Source organism: Mesoplodon mirus, assembly GCF_964341445.2.
Source record: "Mesoplodon mirus genome assembly, chromosome: 2".
NCBI classification, from domain to species: domain Eukaryota; kingdom Metazoa; phylum Chordata; class Mammalia; order Artiodactyla; family Ziphiidae; genus Mesoplodon; species Mesoplodon mirus.
In genome coordinates this window covers 196,723,407-196,741,161 of record NC_138977.1, presented here as the reverse complement: position 1 = coordinate 196,741,161, position 17,755 = coordinate 196,723,407, and the positions used below count along the sequence as shown (strand labels likewise).

The 17,755-nt window shown below is 41.2% G+C and overlaps 1 protein-coding gene across 2 annotated transcripts in view; it reads left to right on the top strand.

Moving 5' to 3' along the window:
• MYOF (myoferlin) overlaps positions 1 to 17,755 on the top strand; it is a 157,808-nt gene that overhangs the window by 77,618 nt on the left and 62,435 nt on the right. For both annotated transcript variants that reach the window (XM_082630028.1, XM_082630027.1), the window contains exons 20-22: positions 11,830 to 12,007; positions 13,237 to 13,361; positions 15,535 to 15,641. In XM_082630028.1, coding sequence (XP_082486154.1) covers positions 11,830 to 12,007; positions 13,237 to 13,361; positions 15,535 to 15,641 — 410 coding nt within the window. The remainder of the gene's footprint in view (positions 1 to 11,829; positions 12,008 to 13,236; positions 13,362 to 15,534; positions 15,642 to 17,755) is intronic.

Here is a 17,755-nt window from a genome sequence, read left to right as displayed (position 1 = left end):
GAAACCCCAACAAAATTAAAAAGCAGGAAAGGAGCTGAGGTGCCATGGATAAACCCACAGTTCAAGCAACCAGGAGTCCAGGAAGAGAGTGAGATGAGCAGACTTGTGCAGCTGCTGAGAGGATTTCATGAGAGTGGCCAATCTAGAAGGTGATCCTGACCCTTGCCCAACTTAAAAAGATCCCATGACCCGGTCATATGCAAGTAATGAAACTTTCTGGTAGAGTTGAAGAGGCTTCGACAAAAGGGCAACTTGGTCCTTGTGAAATAATAGAATATATGTTTCTATCTCTGGTTCCTGGCAAAGAGCTTCTAAAACCCCTGTAATTTCCGAAGTGATAAGAGCACTTGTGAACATCTTGTGTTCTACTATTTGGTCTTTGACTCTGGTTCCTGACACAGAGCTCCTAAGTCCCTTATCTTTCCTGGGTGATAAGAAAGTCTTTTTGTTCTAATGAGGTGACTTGGTGGGCTCCTGGTTGGGGGCTGGTCACCAAACCATGATTAGAAGCTGGAACTTTCAGCCCAATCCCCCATTATTCTTCAGAGAGGGGCTGGAAATTGGGTTAATAGTTGATCATGCCTACATGATAAAAGCCTCATAAAATCCCCAAGGTATAGGTTTCAGGGAGCTTCCTGGTTGGTGAACTCATGGAAGTACTGGGAGAGTGGTGTGTGCGGAGAGAGCATGGAAGCTCTGTGCCTCTTCCCACAAACCTTGCCCTATGCATCTCTTCCATCTGGATGTTCATCTGCATCCTTTATCATATCCTTTTATATTAACCCATAAACAGTAAGTAAACTGTTTTCCTGAGTTTTATGAGCTGCTCTAGCAAATTAATCTAACCTGAAGAGGGGATTGTGGGAACCTCCAATTTATGGCTAATGGGTCAAAAGGTCAGGTGAAGTGGGTAGGGCAGTTTTGTGGGACTGAGCCCTTAACCTGTGGGATCTGATATTATCTCCAGGTGGCCAGTGTCAAAATTGAGTTAAATTGTACGATACCTAGCTGGTGTGGCAGAATTGCTCAGTGTGGGAATATCCTCCCCACATCTGGCATCAGAAGTATGGACGGTGTGATCGTAGTGTGAGAGTAAAGGAGACACACAGGAGGAAGAGTGACTTTTTCCTACTCAGTTGCCAAAGAGCCCAGAGCTCCCCCGTGTCCCTAGAGCAGAAGTCAACCTGGTGCTCCAGATGAGCTTGGTTAGGAGACCCCGTGAGAGATGCAGCAGCGTTCAGCCTGGGTGCTTTCCTAAGGAATCAGGCAGGTAGAAGAAGATCAGCTGTTGCAACCCCAGGCTTAGAGCTCCCATTGGTCTGGCCCATGTTAAGTGTCAATAAATATTTCTTGAAACAACACATTGAGATTCATCCGTCAGCTCCTTTAGACCAAAGGTGGCAAGTTGGGCACTTTTCCTTGGCACAGTTTCCTTGTCATTGACCCTTAATGTCCCTGCCTCCTGGGCCCACGGCCACTTTTATGAGCTGTTACTTGCTACCTCTTACCAGTATTCTGCTTGACAAAACTCACCCCCTTCCCCAAATTTATCGATACTTCTGAAACTCTCCCTTATGCCACCTACACCTACAATTTGCACTGGTCACTGAGGATCAGAAAGAGAGCCGCAAGGCCCTGCAAAGTTAAAGAAACATCCATCAATGGATGGGTTGAATTATAGTTCGGTAGACTATAATTTATATTCTTCAACTTTCCCTGTTGTAGGCGGTTTTGCCCCAAGGCTACTAAGTTGGGGCGGGGGTGGGGGGTGGGAGCTGAGGCTTCAGAGTGCTCTAAACTGTGTTGCTAATTACTTCTCGCCACCTCTTTGTGCTTGAGGGCACAGGGTACGGAGTAGGAAAGGGCTGGGGAAGGGCAGAATTCTCAGCTTCACTATTACTCCAGGCTCATGGGGCTCTGGGGCAGGTGAGCAGATGGTAGGGGCGCCCCTCGTGGATTTTAACCTACAAAGTGGTCCAGGGAGCTGCTCCATCTTGAGTGGCTTGCTCACAGTGTGAGCCCACTCTGTTAGGAGTTGTGCTGGCCAGAAACACCACTTATTATCTTAGAGCTTAGAACCTCCAGGGTGAGGGTCCTGTCAGGGCTTCTGCGGGTGACTGTGAGTTCTGCGTGGGGAAATCCAGGGAGATCTAATGGAACCCTGGCCGTGTGGAGGTGTGCAGGGCAGAGCCAGCCCGGCCAGAGGCAGTATCCCCGCCTCTCTGCAGCACCTCTTGACGTGCCTTCATTCTTTTATGCAGTAACAGGCAGCTCTGGCTTAAATACTGTTCGTTTTTTCTGGGCCCTGACTTAGGCCCCAAATTACGTTTCATATTTTTGCTCCTTCCCTTCTCTGGTATCATCCTAGATGGTTTACAAAGAAGAAGTTATGCTGTATATATAAGGTCTGATTAATACAAATAACTTCCTACTTTGTAATTTTCATGCAGTAATTTAAACCAAACCTCAAATTTCCACAGCATTTCTTTTTTTTTTTTACTTTCAATGTCCCTAAATAAAGTTTTTTTTTAATAAATTTATTTATTTTATTTATTTATTATTTTTGGCTGTGTTGGGTCTTTGTTGCTGCACGTGGGCTTTCTCTAGTTGCGGCAAGCCGGGGCTACTCTTCATTGTGGTGTGCGGGCTTCTCACTGCAGTGGCTTCTCTTGTTGCAGAGCACGGGCTCTAGGTGCGCGGGCTTAGTTGCTCCACGGTATGCGGGATCTTCGCGGACCAGGGCTCAAACCTGTTTCTCCTGCATTGGCAGGCGGATTCTTAACCACTGTGCCACAAGGGAAGCCCCCTAAATAAAGTTTTATTGAAACACAGTAATGCTCATTTGTTAACATATTATCTATGGCTGCTTGCACACTGCAATTACAGAGTTGAGTAGTTGCAACAGATACTATATGGTGCACAAACCTAAAATATTATCGGGCCCTTTACAGCAAGTTTGCCAACTCCTCCTCTAGAACACAAGTGCAAACTTCCTGCATTGGTGGAAATGTCTTCTAAAGCTGGCCAGTAGGTAGTCACTAGATACTGATATGGAGAAATGGATTTTGTCAATTTAAATCCACTTGTAGTGTACAGCAGAGCTCTAGAATATGAGGGCTTAGTTTAAGTCTTGGACTTTTTTTTTTTTTTGGCCGCACTGCATGGCTTGTAAGATCTTAGTTCCCCGACCAGGGATTGAACCCAGGCCCCTTGCAGTGGAAGCCCGAAGTCCTAACCACTGGACCGCCAGGCAAGTCCCAAGCCTTGGACTTTAGAGTAATCATTCTTCTCTAAAATTCTATTTCTTGCCATAATTTTCTTTTAAATAAATAAATTTTTTTTGGCCGTGTTGGGTCTTCATTGATGCGTGTGGGCTTTCTCTAGTTGCGGTGAGCAGGGGCTACTTTTCGTTGCGGGGCACAGGCTTCTCATCATGGTGGCTTTTCTTGTTGCGGAACATGGGCTCTAGGCGCGAGGGCTTCAGTAGTTGTGGCACGTGGGCTCAACAGTTGTGGCTCGCGGGATTACTTATCTTTGGTGTCATGAAGGGCTGTCAGACATCTGAGGTCCCAGTGGAGGAAGGTTTCTCACTCAGGTAAAGGCATCTGATAACTCCATACACAGACTGTCCATCTGCCACTAATTTCCTCTCTTCAGGAGGGCCAAGGATGCCCTACTTTAAAGTCATCCTGGCACTGCATCTTCCCAAAGTCCACAGCTGGCCCCTCAGCACGTGTCCGGAGCTCGGCGGGGACCTCCACAGCATTTCTGAACCATGGATAGTTCAGGGGGCTTAGTTGTGGGTAGTTAAGGGGACTCCTGACAAGTGACAAAAGTCCCTCAAGCCCCTCTCTACCAAAGTGACAGCAGACTAAGGTGGGGAAGTTTTTCAACTTGAAATGCCCAGGCAGAATCTCGGGAAGATGGGGCCCAGATATAAATATAAATATATATATATAAATATATAAAAGCTCTTTGGGTGATCCAATTTGCAGCTAAGGTTGCAAATCAGTGTTTTAGAAAGTCTTTCAAAAAAGATTGAGACTCAGGGGTTTCTAATGAAATCCTATGGGAGGTTTCAATTGTACTATATCAAAAATTTCCTTAACTAAAATGGAGATTTTTGTAATAGTGGGATATCCCAAGGTATTTTTTTTTATTGAAGTATAGTTGATTTACAGTGTTGTGTTAATTTTTGCTGTACAGCAAAGTGATTCAGTTATATATATATATATTCATTTTAATATTCTTTTCCATTATGGTTTATCATAGGATACTGAATATAGTTCTCTGTGCTATACAGTAGGACATATATTTATGTCATTTACCCATTCCATATATAATAGCTTATATCTGCTAAACCCAATCTCCCACTCCTTCATCTCCCAACTGCCTCCCCCTTGGCAACCACAAGTCTGTTCTCTATGTCCATGAGTCTGTTTTTGTTTCGTAGATAGGTTCATTTGTGTCATATTTTACATTCCACATATAAGTGATATCATATCGTATTTGTCTTTCTTTTTCTGACTTACTTCACTTAGTATGATCATCTCTAGTTGCATCCATGTTGTTGCAAATGGCATTATTTCAGGGTTTTTTTATGGTTGAGTAGTATTCCTTTGTATATGTGTACCACATCTTCTTTATCCATTCATCTGTTGATGGACATTTAGGTTGTTTCCATGTCTTGGCTCTTGTGATTAGTGCTGCTATGAACATAGGGGAGCATGTATCTTTTTGGATTAGAGTTTTTTCTGGATATATGCCCAGGAGTGGGATTGCTGGATCATATGGCAATTCTATTTTTAGTTTTCTGAGGAACCTCTATACTGTTTTCCATAGTGCATCTACCAACTTACTTTCTCAACAACAAGGTAGGAGGGTTCCCTTTTCTCCACGTCCTCTCCAGCATTTATTATTTGTAGAGTGTTTAATGATGGCCATTCTGACCAGTGTGAGGTGGTACTTCATTGTAGTTTTGATTTGCATTTCTCTGATAATTAGCAAAGTTGAGCATCTTTTCATGTGCTATTGGCCATTTGTATTTCTTCTTTGGAAATGTCTATTTGGGTCTTCTGCCCATTTTTTGGTTGGGTTGTTTGTTTTTTTGTTTTTGAGTTGTATGAGTTGTTTGTATATTTTGTAAATTAAGCCCTTGTCAATTGCATCATTTACAGATATTTTTCTCCCATTCCATAGGTTGTCTTTTCTTTTTTCTTTCTTTCTTTTTTTTCTTTTTTTTTATGGTTTCCTTTGGTGTGCAAAAGCTTGTAAAGCTTTGATTATGTCCCATTTGTTTATTTTCATTTTTATTTCTATTGCCTTGGGAGACTGACCTACGAAAACATTGGTATGATTTATGTCAGAGAATATTTTGTCTAGGATCTGCTCTTTTTCTTTTGGCCATGCTGTGTGGCTTGCAGGATCTTAGTTCCCCAACCAGGGATCAAACCCATGCCCCTTGCAATGGAAGCGTGGAGTCCTAACCACTGGGATTCCAGGAAATTCCCTAGGATCTCTTCTAGGAGTTTTATGGTGTCATGTCTTATATTTAAGTCTTTAAGCTATTTTGAGTTTATTTTTGTGTATGGTGAGAGGGTGTGTTCTAACTTCATCAATTTACATGCGGCCATCCAACTTTCCCAACACCACTTGATGAAGAGACTTTTTCCCATTGTATATTCTTGCCTCCTGTGTCAAAGATTAATTGACCAAAGGTGTGTGGGTTTATTTCTGGGCTCTCTATTCTGTTCCATTGATCCATGTCTGTTTTTGTGCCAATACCATGCTGTTTTGATTACTGTAGCTTTGTAGTATTATCTGAAGTCTGGGAGGGTTATGCCTCTGCTTTGTTCTTTTTCTTCAGGATTGCTTTGGCAATTCTGAGTCTTTTATGGTTCCATATAAATTTTATGATTATTCTAGTTCTGTGAAAAGTGTCCTGGGTAATTTGATAGGGATTGCATTAAATCTGTAGGTTGCTTTGCGTAGTTTGGGCGTTTTAACAATATTAATTCTTCCAACCCAACAGCATGGGATATGTTTCCATTTCTTTGAATCATCTTCAATTTCCTTTATTAATGTTGGTTTTTTAAAATAAATTATTTTTTATTTATTTTTGGCTGTGTTGGGTCTTCGTTGATGCATGCAGGCTTTCTCTAGTTGCAGCAAGTGGGGGCTACTCTTCGTTGCAGTGCATGGGCTTCTCATTGAGGTGGCTTCTCTTGTGGTGGAGCACAGGCTTTAGGAGTGTGGGCTTCAGTAGTTGTGGTATGTGGGCTCAGTAGCTGTGGCTCACAGGCTCTAGATTGCAGGCTCAGTAGTTGTGGCACATGGGCTTAATTGTTCCATGGCATGTGAGATCTTCCTGGACCCGGGCTTGAACCCATGTCCCCTGAATTGGCAGGTGGATTCTTAACCACTGCACCGCCAGGGAAGTCCCTATTAATGTTTAATAGTTCTCAGCATATAAGTCTTTCATCTCCTTGGTCAGGTTTATTCTTAAGCATTTTATTTTTGGGGGTGTGATTTTGAAAAGTATTGTTTTTTACATTCCCTTTCTGAGATGTCATTCTCAGTGTAAAAAAACGCAACTGATTTCTGTATGTTAATCTTGTATCCTGCTACCTTGCTGAATTTGTTTGTCAGTTCTGGTAGTTTTTCTGTGGAGTCCTTAGGGTTGTCTATATATAGAATCATGTCATCTGCATATAATAACAATTTTACCTCTTCCCTTCCAATTTGGTTACCTTTTATTTCTTTTTCTTATCTGATTGCTATGGCTAGGACTTCAAATACTATGTTGAATAGAAGAGGTGAGAGTGGGCATCCTTGTCTTGTTCCAGATTTTAGTGGGAAGGCTTTCAGCATTTCACTGTTGAGTATTATATTGGCTGTGGGTTTGTCATAAATAGCTTTTATTATGTGAGATATGTTCCCTCTATACCCACTTTGGTAAGAGTTTTTTGTCATGAATGGATGTTGAATTTTGTCAAATGTTTTTTCTGCATCTATTGAGATGATCATGTGGTTTTTGTCTTTTCTTTGTTTATGTGGTATATCACATTGATTGATTTGCATATGTTGAACCATCCGTGTGAACTTGGGATGAATCCCACTTGGTTGTGGTGTTTGATCTTTTTTATGTGTTGTTGGATTTGGTTTGCTAATACATTGTTGAGAATTTTTGCATCTATATTCATCAAAGATATTGGCCGGTAATTTTCTTTTTTGGTGGTATCTTTGTCTGGTTTTGGTGTCAGGGTGGTGTTGGCTTCATAGAATGTCTTTGGGGGTATCCTCTCCTCTTCAGTTTTTTGGAGGAGTTTGAGAAAGATTGGTATAAGTTCTTCTTTGTATGTTTGGTAGAATTCACCTGTGAAGCCCTCTTGGACTTCACAGGGACTTCACACTTTGTAGGGAGTTATTTTTAAATTACAGATTCTATTTCACCTCTAGTGATCTGTCTGTTCAAATTATCTATTTCTTCTTGATACAGTTTTGGTGGGCTGTATGTTTCTAGAAACTTGTCCATTTCTTCTGGGTTGTTGAATTTGTTGGCATATAATTGTTCATAGTGTTCCCTTATGGTTTTTTGTATTTCTGCAGTATTGGTTGTTATGTCTCCTTTTCCATTTCTTATTTTGTTTATTTGAGTTCTCTCTCTTTTCTTCTTCGTGAGCCTGGCCAGAGGTGTGTCAATCTTGTTTACCCTTTCAAAGAATCAGCTCTTGGTTTTATTGATTTTTTTCTATTGTTATTTTAATCTCTGTTTTAGGGATCTTAGGCTAGGGAGTGCAAAGTGATGGCACTGACTGACTGTGCAGGTCTCTCTCCATTCTAGCTGCTGCAAACCAGTTGCTGCATTCTCCTCTGAGGCTCCAAAGCTCCTCCTCTGTCCCAGCTGATCTCTTCACTGGTGAGGGGACTTCCCAGGGTGCAGGAACATTGCCTCTTTCACAGCTCCCTGCCAGGGGTGCAGGTCCCATCCCAATTCCTTTCTCACTTTCTTTTTTTTTTTTTTCTTTTGTCCTATCTGGTTACATGGAGATTTTCTTGCCCTTTCAGAGGTCTAAGGTCTTCTGCCAGCATTCAGTAGATATTCTGTTAGAATTGTTCCATATGTAGATGTATTTCTGATGCATTTGTGGGAGGTAGTGAGCTTCATGTCCTACTCCTCCACCATCTTGATCTCTCTCCCCAAGCTTCTTTGAGACAGGAGTCCCCAACCTCCGGGCCACAGACCAGTACCGGGCCGCACAGCAGGAGGTGAGCGGCAGGCGAGCAAAGCTTCATCTGCTGCTCCCGATTGCTCACATTACCTCCTGAACCATCCATGTCCCCCTCCCGCCCCATCCGTGGAAAAATTGTCTTCCACAAATCCGGTCCCTGGTGCCAAAAAGGTTGGGGACTGCTGCTTTAAGACAGCAAACTACAGTCACTGTCAGATGTTCTTAAAATAGTCCTCAGGAAGTTTAAAATAGAATTACCATATGATCCAGCAATTCACTGCTGGGTATATACCCAAAAGAATTTAAAGCAGGGACTCAAATGGATATCTGTACACTCATGTTCATAGCAGCAGCATTCACAATAGCCAAAATGTGGAAGCAGCCATGAATCTACTGATTTTTTGAATGGATGAACAAAAATGTAGTGTATACACACTGTTAATTAAACAAGGAGACCATTAGACGGTGGTGGTTCTAAAGTCTTGGCAGCCTACATAAGCAACCAAAACCTAGGCCTGGCAATATCTCAAGATTAAGAAATCAAAAGCAAAGGACAACAAATCACAAATAGCCAAGTGAGCTTTCCCAAATAATACAACCACTTAAGCTATAGCCAGTCAAATAATCTCCTCGTCTTCCTTCTGGCTGTACTCTATAAAAAGAGCACTTTCACTTACATGTAGAATCTAAAAAACAAAACAAGTGAACAAACATAACAAAACAGAAACAGACTCACAGATAGAGAACAAACTGGTGGTTGCCAGAGGGGAGGGGTGTGGGGGGATGGGTGAAAAGGTGAAGGAGATTAAGAGCTACACATTTCCAGTTATGAAATAAATGTCCCAGGGATGTAATGTACAGCACAGGGGATATAGTCAATAATATTGTAATAACTTTATGGTAATTAGACTTGTGATCATTTTGTAATGTATAAAAATATCAAATCACTAGGTTGTGCACTGGAAACTAATAAAATATTGTAAGTTAATTATACGTCAATAAAAAAATTTAAAAATACAAAATAAATTTTAAAAAGAAAGGAACAATGTTTGATCTCTATTTCAGAAAAATAAGTGTACCTCATTTCATTTATTTTTAAATCTGACAGTAAAAGTCTTTTTTTTTTTAATTGAAGTATAGTTCATTTACAGTGTTGTGTTAGTTTCTGGTGAACAGCAAAGTGATTCAGTTATACATATCTTTTTCTTATTCTTTTCCATTATGGTTTATTATATGATATTGAATATAGTTCCCTGTGCTATACAGTAGTACCTTGTTGTTTATCTATTTTGTATATAGTAGTTTGTATATGCTTATCCCAAACTCCTAATTTATCCCCCCTCCCCTTTCCCCTTTGGTAACCGTAAGTTTGTTTTCTATGTCTGTGAGTCTGTTTCTGCTTTGTAAATAAGTTCATTTGTATCATATTTGAGATTCCACATATAAGTGTTATCATATGATATTTGTCTTTCTCTTTTTGACTTGCTTCACTTAGTATGATAATCTTTAGTTGCATCCATGTTTTTGCAAATGGCATTATTTCATTCTTTTTTATGGCTGAGTAGTAGTATTTTATGGCTGAGGTGTATATATGTACCACATCTTTATCCATTCATCCGTTGATGAACACTTAGGTTGCTCATGTCTTGGCTATTGTAAACGGTGCTGCTGTGAACATTGGTGTGCGTGTATCTTTTCTAATTAGAGTTTTCTCCGGATATATGACGGAGAGGGATTGCTGGATTATATGGCAACTCTTTTTTTTAGTTTTTTGAAGAATCTCCATACTGTTTTCCATAATGGGCGTACGAATTTACATTCCCTCCAACAGTGTAGGAGGGTTCCCTTTTCTCTACACCCTCTTTGGCATTTACTATTTGTAGAGTTTTTAATGATAGCCATTTTGACCAGTGTGAGGTGATATGTCACTGTAGTTTTGATTTGCATTTCTCTAATAATTAACAATTTGAGCATCTTTTCATGTGCCTATTGGTCATCTGTATGTCTTCTTTGGAGAAATGTCTATTTAGGTCTAAATGTCTATTTAGGTCTTCTGCCCATTTTTTGATTGGGTTGTTTGCTTTTTTTTTTTTTTTCAGTACGCAGGCCTCTCACTGTTGTGGCCTCTCCCGTTGAGGAGCACAGGCTCCGGACGTGCAGGCCCAGCCGCTCTGCGGCATGTGGGATCTTCCCAGACCGGGGCACAAACCCGTGTCCCCTGCATTGGCAGGCGGACTCTCAACCACTGCGCCACCAGGGAAGCCCTGTTTGCTTTTTTTTGTTATTGAGTTGTATGAACTGTTCGTATATTTTGTAAATTAAGCCCTTGTCAGTTGCATTACTTGCAGATATTTTCTCCCAGCCTGTAGGTTGTCTTTTTGTTTTGTTTATGGTTTCCTTTGCTGTAAGCTTGTAAGTTTAATTAGGTCTCATTTGTTTATTTTTGCTTTTATTTCTATTGCCTTGGGAGACTGACCTAAGAAAATGTTGCTAGGATTTATGTCAGAGGATGTTTTGCATATGTTCTTTTCTAGAAGTGTTATGGTGTCATTTCTTATATTTAAATCTTTAAGCCATTTTGAGTTTATTTTTGTGTATAGTGTGAGGATGTGTTCTAACTTAATTGATTTACATGTGGCTGTCCAGCTTTCCCAACACCACTTGCTGAAGAGATTCTGACAGTAAAAGTCATTTTTTTCCTTAATAAATTTATTTATTTTTGGCTGCATTGGGTCTTCGTTGCTGTGCGTGGGCTCTTCGCTAGTTGTGGCAAGCAGGGGCTACTCTTCGTTGCGGTGCATGGGCTTCTCTTTGCGGTGGCTTCTCTTGTTGCGGAGCACAGGCTGTAGGCGCATGGGCTTCAGTAGTTGTGGCACACGGGCTCGGTAGTTGTGGCTCACAGGCTCTAGAGTGCAGGCTCAGTAGTTGTGGCACACGGGCTTAGTTGCTCCATGGCATATGGGATCTTCTCCAACCAGGGCTCGAACCCGTGTCCCCTACACTGGCAGGCGGGTTCTTAACCACTGCACCACCAGGGAAATCCTAAAAGTCTTAATTGTTTCTGATTAGAAAATTAATACTTTAAACAATTCAAACTATTAGAAATGTATAAGTTAGACAGTGAAGTTAGCCATAATCTCTCTACCTTCCCCAACATAACTGCTGTTAACAATCTGATTTATATTCTTCCAGACTTTCTTTGTGCACATGCTAGTATTAAAATATATATTTAATGGGTTCAGTTAAAAATATACCTTTTTTCCATGTTTGTACATATGAATCTACCTAAGCCTTTTTATGAACTTTCATTCCGTTATATGGGTGTAACATAATTTGCTTAACGAGTGGCCTATTGTTAAACATTTGTATTGTTTTCATTTTCTTCTCTATTTCAATCAACTCTGCAATGAACATCCTGGTACTTCTGTCTTTGCCCACTTGTTTGAGTACAGGGGGAACTGCTAGATCCAAGAACATTCTCCACTGGCATTTAACTCAACACTAATTATTACGGTTAGAATTACAACTGCTAGAATTCCACATGTAAACAAGAGCAAAAGAAGCTTCTCTGAGCCTTATGTCTGCTCATACTTTGTAGAAATATCAGCGAAGGCGGAAGTACAGCCTGTCTGCTGTGTTCCATTCGGCCACCATGTTGCAAGACGTTGGCGAGGCCATTCAGTTTGAAGTCAGCATTGGGAACTATGGCAACAAGTTTGACACGACCTGTAAGCCTTTGGCATCAAGCACTCAATACAGCCGTGCCGTGTTTGATGGTAAGACTGACACTGGCCATTCTCTCCTGTACACATTTACAGTGGGTACACCACAGGACAAGAAGCATGCAGTGTATTCTCCCTCTGGCAGCCATTATCCCCAGCATATGCTTAGTGGATCGGGAAAGGTTGAATGGGGAGGAGAGGTGGCTGGAGTTCAGGCACCTTCAAGAATGGTCAGACCCTAGAAGCTGCAGACCCTTGGCTGTACTCCAATGCCCCCTCCCATGCCCAACTTTAACACTTGCTGTGTTTTGTAAAGTCACAAGATGGCAACTAGCTGAACACTGAGCCTCCTCCCAAACAGCTCCTGCCCCAGCCCACCTCTGCCCTGCCAGGCCCCAAATCACTCTTAGATTGAGTAGTTGAAGTGGATGGAAAATCAAGCTTCTGGCCTTGGCTCAGTTAATTCCCAGCACTATGACCTTAGCCATATCACTTCATTCTAACCCTCAGTTTCTTCATCTTCTCCAGAGTTGCCACAAGGATTAAATAGCTGTATTTGAACAAAGATAAATGAGAAACAGTCCCTGCTTTTAAGGAGCTTACATTCTAGTGTATAAAATAAGTCATAAGAGAAGGCAGAGTATGAGAGTGCCCTTATAAAGATATCGACAAATGGTTGGAGAGTATAGAGAAGGGAGAGAGAAATTCTGATCAAATGCCCCAATGGTTGTCGTCATAGTTTTTACCTAATTTTTGTACAAGTAGTGTTAAAATATAAAATGTGCTAGAAAATGTTGGCTAATAATTCTTAATTACTGTAAGGCTCTTAGTAATACCAAATTCCATGTATCTAGCTAAGACTTTTAAAAAACCAGAAAATTCTTTTTTCTTGTCCCACTTCCAACAAAAATATCTATTTAGAATAACAGTTTTCATGGACAACACATATAGTCTAATCTCCTATGCTCTCTCTATTTTCTTCTGCTGTGTTATGTAATCATCAATGATGCTCAGACACATGGTCCTGAATCACCAAAAGATCCTGAGATCATTGTGCTAGGTTTACTAGGGTCTTGTAGAGATTTTCAAAGCAGGCTAAATGAATAAGAACTTTCTATTTATTCCTCAGTTGCTTAATTAAATAAAACGAAAGAACCAGACCACCCCAAACCACACCCCCAGGCCTATGATTACCCAAGCAGTCCAGTTTGCACATCTTTTCAGTAAACGTGTTGTTTATTTTAAGTGTCCAGTGTTCACTGACCCTCAATGTTCTACACCAGGGAACTACTATTACTACTTGCCTTGGGCCCACACAAAGCCAGTTGTTACACTGACTTCATACTGGGAGGATATTAGTCATCGCCTGGATGCAGTGAACATGCTCCTAGTCAAGGCAGAACGGCTGGTGAGTTCATCTTTTCTGCATTTCCTTTTCACCAAACAGAGTGAATTATGTGTTAATTAGAATGCAGGTTAGGCCACTGTACCACAAGACCTCAGAATATAATGGTAAGCAAGATGAAAGCTATTTCTTTAGTAACAGCTGAGGTAGGTAATCCAAGGCTGGTATGGAAGTTCAGTGGTGTTAGGGACCCAGGCTTTTTCCCCCTTGTTGCTCTGCTATCACTAAGGAGTTGTCATAGTCTGCATGGGAGAGGCAGCTCGCCACTACCCCGACCCTTCAGCCTGAAGGAAGGGGAAAAGAGGGGGAGAAGATGACACAGGCCTTTTCCTTCAAGGGAAACACTCAGAAGTCACAGGCTTGATTTCTACTCATTTTCCACTGGCCAGAATCCAGTCATACAACTGCCTCTTAATACAAGGGAGTTGGGAAATACAGTCTTATGCCTGGGCAGGCATATGTCCAGGTGCAAGTTGTCTTACTGTGGAAAAGAGAGGATGGATGTTGAAGTAGGGGGACAACTCACAGTTTCTGCCACAATTTGTATGTGAAGTATGGTGTGCAGGGTGGTTCATTCCAGTAGAAACATGCAACCCTTAGAGTTTGCTATCAAAGCGGTAAGAATCTCTACTGTGGGAAGAAGTGGGCTCAGTGGACTTTCTTGTTTGGAGGTTGGAGGGGTTCCCTCTGGTGGGAACTTGCATAGATGTGATATCTTTGATTATCCTTCTAGTTGACATTGATGAGGAGAAGAAGAACATGGTTGGGATATTTCTAATTAAGTCAAAGATACTAAGTTATTTCTATCAGGTACTGATAAAATCCATCTGGTATTAGTGTTTTGATTTCTACATTACATGAATACTAATTTTTCTAAGATCCAACCTGTCAGGGTTGGACCATGACATTTGGGGGTCCTGGAATATACTTGTTCTAAGACCCCATGGCAAAATCTGAAAATATTGTTTTATGTTTTAGACAATATTGAAGGAGAATTATACATTTAACTTAAGCATAACTGTTTACATAACAGAGCTACAATTGATATGCATTGTGGTTGTGGTATTTTCCAATCTCCATCTCAAGGGACGTGGTAGAGAATTGGTCATACCTCTATTCTAATTATGTTTTGGGTGTTCTTCAGCATTTTTCATCTTTGTTCTTCATTGACCAAGCTGTCCTAATTCCATACTAATCTGGACAGGACAGTGGATTTCCATGATCAGACTTTTGGGGATCATGGTGGGCTCTCCCTCAGCCTCTCTGTTGGCAGATGCTCAAAGTGATGCAATAATCTGTCCTGAGCTTACCTTGTACTTTCTGTACCCTAACCCTGGAATCACCATTTCTCCAAGGAGCCCTGGTTCCTTTTAGTAGGAATGGAATGTGAAGAACAAGGTCTGGGTATTGGAGTGCTCACTACTACTGAGATGTCATTGCTTCTAGGCCTTCTCAGCAGACAAACTTGCATGAGAACACGCATGTATATACATGTGTATGTTTATTTCTATATCTCTCAGTATACTGAATGCAATTTGGGTTTATAAGGATAACCCCAATTCCATTCTAATATCATGGGGTTTATTCTAGTCCTCACTCTTTCTGTATTTACAACTCCCTTCTCCAACAGTGAGAAACCTGGCTTCCGTTTTCCTCAATATATTTACTCATTAGTTTAATCCTAAAATCCATAGGTGAAGTACCGCAAAAAACAAAGCTATTTAGAGTTTGATATGTTTATGGTTCTTTCCTTCAAACTCAGGGAATATAGTAAAAACATTGTGCTCAAAAGTTACTTGGGTTACTTCAGTGTAGTTATGTTATTCATCTGAAATATAGTTAGGTTCACTTTTTTCTGTTTTACATTCCATTTTAGAGTTCCTTCCCCCATCCTTGTTGGTTTTTCTTTTATTTGTTTTTTGAATACTTAAAATTTGCATGGTTTCAAAGGTCAAACTATATGAAAATCTTGTCTTATTACTTAAACATATGTATCAGTGTTGACTGCATTTTGAAGAAAAATAGTGTTGAGCTATGGTGAGCATTATTAAATGTAAAAGAAAAAAACTTCTCATTTTTCTGTTAAGTCTTCTTGTGTATTTTTTCTTGAAAATGAAAGTTTTACCAGGTATAATGCACAATTACCAATTATTTCCTCCCTTTCCAAATTCTTTAGCAATCAAAAATAGAGGCTCTAAAATCAGGGATACAAGGTAAAATTCCCGCAAACCAATTGGCAGAAATGTGGTTGAAGCTGATCGATGAAGTCATAGAAGACACAAGGTATAGTGATCTTATTCGTACTTTAGAATTCCCAGCCATGCTCGCCTCCCTTAAACTGTAAGGCCTGAAGAGTCTCTAGAATTTTCTATTGTTTGCCTGAAAAATGAATTTGAATCAGTCAAGCTTCTCAAAAGGCTGTTACTGGAAGAGTCTCTGAATCACCAGCAGGAAAAGCTCCACTTTCCGATCTGGTGCCAATTCTAAAGCAGCTGAGGGAGGCTGAGGTCCCACTCCAGGAAATAGTCCCAATGCAACCTACTGCAGGGGGTGGGGAAGGGGGGAGGGAGCTGATCTGCCTCCCAGCGGTCCTTGTGTGCCCACCGCCCCAAGAAAGGTGACTCCTGGTTCCCACAGAAAATGGGATCTGGGGGTGGGGCACTGATATTACCATTTAGAACAGCGTTCCGAATTCATAAACACAATTTTAGCAACAGCCTTTTTACTCGCTCTTTTACTGGATGCCTAATGAGTACTCTGGCCAAGCCTCCCTTAGGTGAAGCCAAAAGGTTCGACCCAAGCCAGAGAACCTTTCATAACTGTACTTAGGGTAACTGCTCAGATCTCAGGGTATTTGTAAATCAAAGGGGGAAGTGATAATTCTAAACTCATTTTAAATGTTGGCCAATAGAGCAGTGGTCAGGGAAGTTCCAAAAGAAAACCATATTCAATCCTAACCAGCAGCAGGAATCAGGGCTGTCCAGCACCCCCTACCCACCACCCCAAGCTCCTAACCCAAAGTCTCCCAGTCTTCTTGTGCCCTCTAGTGGTTTAGCTAGGTAACTGTCATGCAGCTGAGATCAAAGTATTGCTGGGTGCTTGTTTAAATTCAGAGAATTTACATCTGGGTCCTAAGAGGTCATCTCTTCCAGTCCCCTTATTTTATAGATGAGAAAACAGAGGCCCAAGGAGGTGAAATGACCCATCTGAGGCCCAAAATTGGGTTTATTAGCATAACTTCTTTTCCTGCTACATGTTTCCCACCATCAGCATCTATTTGTTGAAGGTGTTATGTGTGACCTCTGAGCCTAGCAGCTTCTGTCTATATTTTTGCCTCAAAGAATCATTTCAGGGACTTAACCCTTCCAATGCATTGCCATAATTACCAATGCAGCCAAACAAAAACATTTGGTAATACTTTTCATGTAGAAAATGCCTGTGAATTTTAAGAGATATCTATTTATACTGTTTTTGAATAATCCGTTTTTGAAGAATCCAATTGGGCACTTTTTAATTTTAGGAAATTTGTGTTTAAGGGAAGTCATTTAGGATTTCCTTCATTTAAGAAGCTGAGTAAGGTTCTTCCCTGGTGGTCCAGTGGGTAAGACTCCTTGCTCCCAATGCAAGGGGCCTGGATTCGATCCCTGGTCGGGGAACTAGATCCTGCATGCATGCTGCAACTAACAGTCCCCATGCCACAACTAAGAAGCCCTCATGCCGCAACTAGGGAGTCCGCATGCTGCAACCAAGAAGTCCATATGCCACAACTAAGAAATCCGCATGGTGCCACTAAGAGTCTGCATGCCGCAACTAAGAAGCCCGCATGCTGCAACTAAAAAGATCCTGCATGCCGCAGCGAAGATCCCGAGTGTCGCAACTAAGACCTGGTGTGGCCAAATAAGTTAATAAATAAATACTAAAAAAAAAAAAGAAAAGAAAAGAAAAGCTGGGTAAAACTCTAACCAATGAAAATTCTAGGTAGAAACAATGTGAGCAGAATTTCCTGGAATAGGTGACATCCTCACCGTGTGACCCCATCAGCAGCCCTTGTGAGAGGGGGGCCCTGGCAGAAAAAGTCTAATCCTGGCTCCAGCTCAGCTGTTCTAGTGGGAGCTTGACCTACACAAGTGGTTCTTAACGTTTTTGGGAGGTAATGGACCCCTCTGAGTACCTGATGAGATGATGACGATGATGGCAACACCATTTAGACTTTACTATGCGATAGGCATTGCTCTTAAGGCTCCCCATATATTAATTCATTTACTTCTCACCACAACCCTAAATGGTAGTTACTATTTTCCCACATTTGAAGATGGGAAGACAAGAGATTAAGTAATTGGTCAAGATCACAGAACTAGTAAGTGGTGGAGCCAGGATTTTTACCCAGATAGTCAGCT